At 41.6% G+C, this 9,308-nt stretch overlaps 1 protein-coding gene across 1 annotated transcript; it reads left to right on the top strand.

Moving 5' to 3' along the window:
• LOC134464241 (nuclear factor 7, ovary-like) lies at positions 1 to 3,669 on the top strand. Its single transcript, XM_063217716.1, has 6 exons — positions 1 to 396; positions 1,006 to 1,236; positions 1,445 to 1,467; positions 1,587 to 1,702; positions 1,950 to 2,214; positions 3,633 to 3,669. The coding sequence occupies exons 1-6, from the start codon at positions 1 to 3 to the stop codon at positions 3,667 to 3,669; spliced, it is 1,068 nt and encodes a 355-aa protein (XP_063073786.1).
• The last annotated feature ends 5,639 nt before the right edge of the window (positions 3,670 to 9,308 follow it).

Genomic DNA, 9,308 nt, shown 5'->3' with positions numbered 1-9,308 from the left:
ATGGCTGAGCAGCTTTCTCTCTCAGAAGTAAATCTTACCTGTACGATCTGCTGTGACATCTTCACGACTCCAGTAGTGCTGAAGTGCAGTCACAGTTTCTGCCAGGAGTGTTTACAGAGGTACTGGAAGGACCTGAAGGTTTTGCTGTGTCCCGTCTGCAGGAAGGAATGTTTGACCGATGAGCCCACGCAGAGTCTTGCCTTCAAGAACCTCTGTGAGTCTTTCAAACGCATGAACCAAACCTCTGGACAAACTGGCTTCTGCTCACTTCATGATGAGAGGCTTAAGCTGTTTTGTCACCAGGAAAAACAACTTATTTGTGTCATCTGCCAAGTTTCCAAGCAACATGAACATCACAAATGCTCCCCTCTCCAGGAGGCTGCAGAGGACCTGAAGGTTTGTTTTTACATCATTCTCAGACCTTTTTTTATTTTGGCCTTTATTATGACAGAACAGTGAAGAGTAGGGGATAGAAAGATGGAGTATGATTAGGATATGATCCAGGCCAGACGTGAACCTGGCTCTACATGGGCAACAGACACAGGCCACACACACACACACTCAGTGATATTTTTTGAAGTGTATTGAATGCAATCACATCACTTACATGAATAAACATCTCTTGCTTACAGGTGAAGCTAAAATCAGGAATTGAAACATTAGAGGAAAATATGCTCATGTTAACTAATGCAAAGAAAAAGCATGAAGAGATTAGCAATGCTGCAAAGGTACGTAAGTGCATTGGACCAGAAAAACAAATTCAGACAACATTCCGGGACACATTTTTGCATTCTTGCATAAAGTAGAACACATTCTTCCTAATCCATTCTCTGTTAAAATGCAAATACATAATGCACATTGGTTGGGTACATTTTGAGGGTTGTTTTGGAAAGGGTAGTAGCAATTCTACGGGCTATAAACAAACATAGTCCTACTCAATACTCAAACTGAATGTTTTATTGTGCCAAATGAAACTGTACATTTGAAACCACTGTTATTCTTCAGAAACATGTTGAGGCTTTAGAACAAAAAGTAAGGAGTGAGTTCCAAAGGTTCTACAAGTTTCTGCATGATAAGGAGGCACAATGGATCACAACTCTACGACAGCAACAAGAAGAGAAGTGCTGTGAAGTGGACAAAACCATAGCCAAATTAGAACAGGAGATCACAAGTCTTTCAGAAACGATCAAAAAAATGAAACAAGAAACAGAAGAAAAAGATTATCCTTTTCTTAAGGTAACCAAAATCCATAATTTTATGGAGATTTACACTATTCTTATGGGTTCTTATATGCTTATTGCTTATTGAAGCTATGTTTCGATCACCAATATTATTGGTGATCGAAATGTTGCTGTTTGTTTTGAAGCTTATTTGGCAATGTGCAAACCTTCCTTCTTCAACAGAAAGTGGTGATATTCATGCATATGTACTTATTATTTTTCAGAACTACAGTAACAATTCTGAAAGGTAAAGTAAACTGGGTTTCCCTGTTGTCACGACATTTGATGTTTATTTTATTGTACCTCTTATATTTGATGTGAGGAGCTAATAGGCTATAATGTGTACCTATGTCCTTTAACTTATAGGATTCAGAATAGTGCAGTGGGCACAGCCCCTGCACAAAAGCTCAACTGCGAAGACATCACTCGCCCTGGATCTCTGTTTGCAGTGTTGGCAGAAATGCAGGATCTTATCCAAGAACGTATGTTGATATTATGAAGCAAAAAATGAGCAGAATTAAAAAAAATAATTATGTGATCTTTACATCAGGAGCATATAAAGGACATTATCTCTGATCCAAGAAATAAAACTACATTTAGAGTATATCACTTTCTTAACACAAATTGATCAGTTACATCATCATATATCAACTTGTTTTTAACAAATGTAGTAACCTTAAAAGAAATGTGTTGACTTTTAAAGCCACTCTTGTTTTTTCTCTCTCACAGCTCCAGTTACTTTGGACCACCTCACTGCATCTGACAAGCTCATCGTCTCACAGTGCTTCACAGCTGTCCAGTACACAACACAGTGGCTGTATGTTGTAGACAACCCTGAGAGGTTTTATGTTGGAGTGATCGGTTCACAAGGTTTCAGCTCAGGGGTACACTGCTGGGATGTTGGAGTTGGGAATAGTCACTACTGGATTCTCGGAGTGGTGGAGGAGACTGTGGATAGGAAGGCACCACTCTCGATGGAGCCTAGATCTCATATGTGGAGCATTTATCTAAGTCAGGGTATCTACAGGGCAGGTGTTAGAGCACACACTCAGATAATTGTGAAAGACGTGCCATGGATAATTCGTGTGTGGCTGGACTATGAGAAAGGGCTTGTCAGATTCTGTGATCCACACAGAAACGCCATCTTGTACACTTTCAACAACTGCAAATTCAAAAAGAAGAAAGTCTTTCCATATTTTCTTAATGGCAGCCCTGTGTGCCCAATTACTCTTAACCCTGGAAAAATAAAGTAGGCTAGTTGAAAAGTAAGGGTGAATTCAGGTAAATTGGGCCACTTTTTTCCATTCACTTGTATGCAAAAAAGTGGCCCAATTTACCTTAATTCACCCCTACTTCAAGAAACCAGCACATCCCCAGTGCTTCTTTTTTCACCCTCCACTTAATTTTATTTCAAACATAGGGTTTTGCATTCCTTCTTTTTGATGTAAACCTCCTATTGACGTTAGTTGAGGAGTGTTGGGGTTTTGCTTTTATTTTTCTTTCCACAGCTTGTGACTTATCCTGAGAGTTACATATTTCTATATCACTTGCTTAGCCACATGTATTTGTAATTTTATTGGCATGCAAACACAGTCAAAGAGGTAAGCCTGGTGGTGTCATAAATGCTTATTGTAACCAATAAAAGATGTAAAACATGATCACATAACCTAAAGCCTATTTTGATAAAGTGTGATAACTGCTTATGCCCATCTCTTTATAACAGCGAGATGATCGTAGTAGTCGTTACAGTCGTTAGGTACAGCATGTACGTATATTCAGCTGAAAACTAAATGTACTTTGTAACTCATATGATATGCAACATCTACACGCAGGGGCGCTGCCAGAAATGCTGGGCCCCATGAAAGATTCCAATTTTGGGGCCCCTTAAGGGCCCCTCTCAGTGCTTGTGCCCCCTTAAGGGCCCTTATCAGTGCTTGGGCCCTTAGAATCTGTACCACTTCCCCCCCCCCTAGCGGCCCCCATGTCTACACGTACAAGAAGGCAAGCTCTGAAAATATCTTAACTGTTATCATTGCAATATTAATACAAGTTTACAAGTTTATTTATTTAAGAAAGGGACAGCATATATTGCCAGCATTTAAACAAAAATGCTAAATATACAAGATTTTAGCCAAGAGGCTAATTTCCGTCTTTTGTCCCTTGACAGGTTTGATGTTCCTTTAAAAAAAACAAAGTTAAAACAAAACTAAAAATACACAGTTATTGCACACAGTTGTAAAAAAGAGAGTCAAAAATACACACACATTTTAAAATATATAATACAAAATACAATTACAAAATACAATACCCAAATAAGTTAAACAGCTGCCAATACTAACTATTTACTGGATTATCAATGCTGTCAACATAATCTTAGTCATAATTTTAATTTTACTGGGAATTGTGTTCCAGGTGTGACAAGCTCTGCAAGAGAAAACAGCCTGACTAAAAGCGCTCTTTCTAAATGGGACAGAGCAATCACCCCTGGAAGTGGCTCTGGTAGCCCTGTTTATGCTTTTTATGATAAATGTCTGCAGAGGAGGAGGGGCAAGGCCATGGAAGATTTTGTAGATTAAAACTGAGTCATTATATTTCACATAGTTATCCCAGTCCAATAATCTATGTTTTTTAAAAATATGACAATGATGATATGTTCTAGGCTTTCTGTCTAGAATTTTTAGTGCTTGTTTGTATAATGTTGTAATGGCTTTTAGTGTTGTGACATTAGCTGATGCCCAACTGGTTAAGCAGTAAGACATGTGTGACATGATCATTGCGTTAAAATACAATGTTGCTGACTCAAGGGTTAAATTGTTCCTAATGTGCCTAAAATTAGATACATTATATTTTATTTTGCCTATAGTTTTTTAACATGTTGCTTAAAATCAAGTTGTGAGTCTATAAGTACGCCAAGGTATTTAAATTCTTGAACAACATCTAGCTTCTCTCCCTGCACCATGATGCTGGGATCAAGCTCAGTGGTACCTCTTTTTGTGAAGTACATGCAGACAGTCTTGGACACATTAAGATGGAGGTGTGAGTTCTGTAGCCATGTACACACATTGTTCATGACTGGTGTTAACTGTTGTGCAGCTAGACGTTTATTTTTGCATGGGTATATAACACTGCATCATCTGCATAAAACTGGCAGGTTACTGATGCAGGACAACAACCTGACAGGTCATTAATATACAGGCTGAACAACAGTGGGCCTAGTATGGACCCTTGTGGAACTCCAAGAGTGTTTAAACAGGTGTTTGATGTAGTATGTTGCACTCTAACACATTGTGTCTATGATGTTAGGTATGACTCCATCCATTTCAATGAGTCTACAGAAAAGTTGAAGTGAGTAAGCTTTTGTAACATTATCAGATGGTTGACTGTGTCAAAGGCTTTACTAAAGTCAAGGAAAACAGCTCCAACAACACCTCCAGCATCAAGTTTAGATTTTACGTTTTCCAAAAAGAAACAGAGAGCTGTCTCGGTCGAGTGATGTTTTCTAAAACCAAACTGCATGCTGTTCAGCATAAGATTATTATTTAGGTGTTGAATGAGTTGTTCTGCCACTAGTTTTTCAGTAATTTTGGATATGGCAGGAAGAATGCTAATAGGTCTATAATTACTGTACTTGTTAATGTTGGATCACCAGATTTGAGGATAGGAGTAACTACAGCACTCTTCCAACTATCGGGGAAAACCTGCTGAGTTATAGAGTCATTAACAATGGTTGTGAGTGGTGAAAGGAGAGGTTGCTTGTAGGTTTTAATAAATAATGTGTCCATGCCATAGGCAGCTTTAGCTCTAGAACTTTTTAGCCCACAGATGACCTTGTCAACCTGTGCCTGAGACACTATGTGTATGTTAAAAACAGGTGTTGTGGTGCTACTGATGAGCATCTGGCTTAGCTGACAAGCTTCTGGGCCAGTGCTCTGTGTTAGCTGTGTCAGAGAATTAATAAAATATGTGTTTAATGCTGTAGCAATATCTTTTGGGTCCTGGACCACAGTGTTGTCTATGAGCAGTTCTTTAATTTCTCTGTGTGTGTTACTATTGTTTGTCATTTTTCTAATGTTTGTCCAGATTTCTTTGGCATTTCCCCTAGCATTACTGATAACATTAATGAAAAATGCTGCTTTTGCAGTTCTGAGAGCCTTCACCACCTTATTTCTCAATGATACAAATGTATGTCTGTCATGCACAGTTTTTGTTTTTAAAGATGTCTTGAGAGCATGGTCCCTCTGTTTCATCAGTGTCCAATTTTTTTCATCAAGCCATGGTAGGTGGTTCTTTTTGTGGGTTTTCCGTTTAACCTTTTTCATAAATGTTGTCATCGTGTCCTTGATCACCCCAACATGATCTCCAAAAAATCCGTGCTCCTGGACACGGATGTTAAGGACACAAAATCCGTGTCCAGGAGCACGGATTTTGCCAAAATTCCGTGCTCCTGGACACAGAATTATTTTCCGTGATGGACACACAGAATTTCTCTCTATACTCCCACAGCTCTATGTTTCCACAGTCTTGTGTTTTGTCAAGACTGTTCTAATTTCAAATATTTGTCTAAAAAAAAAAAATTTCTTACTGACAGGTTAGGGTTAGAAATTGTTTTGGTCTGGGCACAGCTAGTTTTCTTGCATTCATTATATTAGTTTGATAGCAACCAACTGGAAAAGGTATTTCTCAAAAATATGTCTAATGACAGGTTAAGGTTAGGGAATGTTTTGGTCAGGGCACAACTTAAATTGCTGTAGCATTATTTCGTTTAGGATTAGCATTTGGTATGTATTTTCTAATGATAGAGTTACTGTAACACAGTGCTGTGATAATATCCTATAGAAAGCACTTCCGTGTGCCCATCACTGTAACGGAACGCGCATCTCGCTCTCTTCCTGGACCAGCGCAGCGCGTTTCCTACATTACCCACACCACCTTGCCACTCTCTAGTTATGGGGTGTGGTTATAAATAAAGCCAAGTTCAAGCTCAATGGCGGCGAGACTGTCTACAATCAACACACGCTCAGTGGATTATCAGAGTGAGACCCAGAGTGTGCGCCACGAAGAAAGCGTTTCTTTGATTGCCGTTTACAGCACTGGAATGGTGCGCTCCCGAAGGTTGAAGACGACGTGGGTGAAAAGGAATCTCGTCTGCGACAAGTAAATCCCTTGGGACCAGGACGCTACAACAACAGAGTTGGTGGCGTTGTCACCAAGAGGCCTTGTTCAGTGCAGACTTGGAGATATCCCCAAAGCCACCTTGCTGTCTGGTCGTAACCAGATCTGGGCGAGGACATAACGTCGGACCAAGAGGACGGTAATGAGCGCTAGTCTTTGCGCACCTGGCTCTCTCTCTCACTCTCAACCCCGCTGCTGCAGCTGCTCTCGTTCGCCCCCCTTTAAACATCATCTCCGTGTCCACAAGCGCATACACCATTTGCACACACGCACTACACAAACACCTCATCATCTCAGGACATTTATGTTATGTCGTGTATGTCTTAATTATGTGTTGAAAGATGTGTTGTATGTAAACTAATTTCGTGAAGTGCACTAAAAATAACAAAAGACATTTATGGTGTTTCTCATTCATTCAGTTGTTTTCAAATCACTGTTGGCTAATTCATTTTTGGGATTGTGACGCTTGGTAAACCGACCGCAGTCTGACGACTGCTGGCGCCCAACAAACAAACTTTAAAATCTTTAAATCAGTGTCGGTGGCAACGTTACAATGGCGCCCAACGTGGGGCCGATTAAAAGGTGCTTTCTCCCATATTGAATATATATTTTTTGTTTGAATACTGTGATTTGAAAACACCTGTGTGTCTAAGATTTGTTGTTTGCAAACCGAAGTGCGTTACTATTGTGTGGTCGTGAAAACATGGACACTTGAAAAGCTAGTTAAGTTGAAAGGACTATTGTTGCTCAACTGAACTAAAGACTGAACTTGGACTTGAGCGTTACTGAAAAAAAAATGAAAAAAAAGTTGCATGCATTGAGTATTGCGTATTATGGTAACAGTGATTCTTTGATTTATTGTATGAGTGTTAATGTCTTGGCTAAATGGTTTAAAGCATGTGATTGTTGTAAACTACCATTGGACTTTGACCACTCCGCGTACATAATCATTAGGCTCACCTGGTTTCCTCTATACACACACACATTGCATCCACACATCTCACATTAGCGTCAAACGCCATGTTCACTCATTCCCCCAGTGTTCCTACTTGGAGCGCTCTCTTTTCCCTGGAGCGGCGTATCATGGAAGAGCTCAGCAGTCTGGAGGATTACGTCAAGAAACTGTTCGAGGATCTACAACATCATGCGCAACAGCTTGCCGATGTCCAAATCCAGATGGAACAGGTCCGTCTGGAGCTCCTTCAGTTCTCACGTGCTGATCCGCAGAACGTCCACCAGGTGGCCCCGAGGTTCCAGACAACTTCACTGTTCTCCTCGGTTCCTCCACCTGCACCTGGCGGAACTACAGCATCCACTAGCACCATCCCACAGGTGTCTAGCATCTGCATATCTTCCCATGTCCCACCTTTCACACCACCGGCGCATTCTGACAACTTTACAGTTTCAACTTCCACAGTTCACGCCGAACAGCAGAAGTCTCCTGCTGTCCGACACATCTTGCAGTCCGTTCAGGACGGCTGTGAAACTATTGTGGACAAATACAGCGTTTCATGTGGACTGGTGTACCGAAAGGCAAATTCTGGAAAACAAAGACTGTTCGTTCCAGCACCACTTGTGGATAATGTTTTGCAGGCATACAAGCAGAGTAATGGTGTACAGGGTTTATTTAAGACCTATCGGCACCTACATGGACAATTTTTTTGGCCAAAGATGTGGAGCTCCGTTAAACGTTTTGTGAAAGCTTCCCTCTGCAACGCAGACAGCGTCAGCGGGCCACCGCCAGAAGTGGCGCACGGTGCTGCGCATGGTGCCACTGCTGAGGACGGTGTTTACGCACAACTGACTTCACATGTTCAAGACCACCCGTGCTCCAGGCCAACAGCAGCGGTGCTACAAAGTTCTCCGCCACCTGACCCAGCTGAAGACATGGCAGAAGAGTGTTATGCTGTTTCAGTTTTTTCAACATTCCGCGCTCTTATCGCTGACGTCAAAGCTGGTGACTCACAAGATGGACATTGCTTTTCTGATTTGTCAGATGACGTTGACACTCTTTGCCACCCCTGACCTTTTTCTTTTTTTTACACAACCAAGGGTTGTTTTTCCAAGGGGGGGAGTATGTAACGGAACGCGCATCTCGCTCTCTTCCTGGACCAGCGCAGCGCGTTTCCTACATTACCCACACCACCTTGCCACTCTCTAGTTATGGGGTGTGGTTATAAATAAAGCCAAGTTCAAGCTCAATGGCGGCGAGACTGTCTACAATCAACACACGCTCAGTGGATTATCAGAGTGAGACCCAGAGTGTGCGCCACGAAGAAAGCGTTTCTTTGATTGCCGTTTACAGCACTGGAATGGTGCGCTCCCGAAGGTTGAAGACGACGTGGGTGAAAAGGAATCTCGTCTGCGACAAGTAAATCCCTTGGGACCAGGACGCTACAACAACAGAGTTGGTGGCGTTGTCACCAAGAGGCCTTGTTCAGTGCAGACTTGGAGATATCCCCAAAGCCACCTTGCTGTCTGGTCGTAACCAGATCTGGGCGAGGACATAACGTCGGACCAAGAGGACGGTAATGAGCGCTAGTCTTTGCGCACCTGGCTCTCTCTCTCACTCTCAACCCCGCTGCTGCAGCTGCTCTCGTTCGCCCCCCTTTAAACATCATCTCCGTGTCCACAAGCGCATACACCATTTGCACACACGCACTACACAAACACCTCATCATCTCAGGACATTTATGTTATGTCGTGTATGTCTTAATTATGTGTTGAAAGATGTGTTGTATGTAAACTAATTTCGTGAAGTGCACTAAAAATAACAAAAGACATTTATGGTGTTTCTCATTCATTCAGTTGTTTTCAAATCACTGTTGGCTAATTCATTTTTGGGATTGTGACGCTTGGTAAACCGACCGCAGTCTGACGACTGCTGGCGCCCAACAAACAAACTTTAAAATCTTT

Source organism: Engraulis encrasicolus, chromosome 15, assembly GCF_034702125.1.
Source record: "Engraulis encrasicolus isolate BLACKSEA-1 chromosome 15, IST_EnEncr_1.0, whole genome shotgun sequence".
Lineage (NCBI taxonomy): Eukaryota > Metazoa > Chordata > Actinopteri > Clupeiformes > Engraulidae > Engraulis > Engraulis encrasicolus.
Note: the sequence above shows the minus strand (reverse complement) of the source record. Positions and strands in the feature narration are given on the sequence as shown.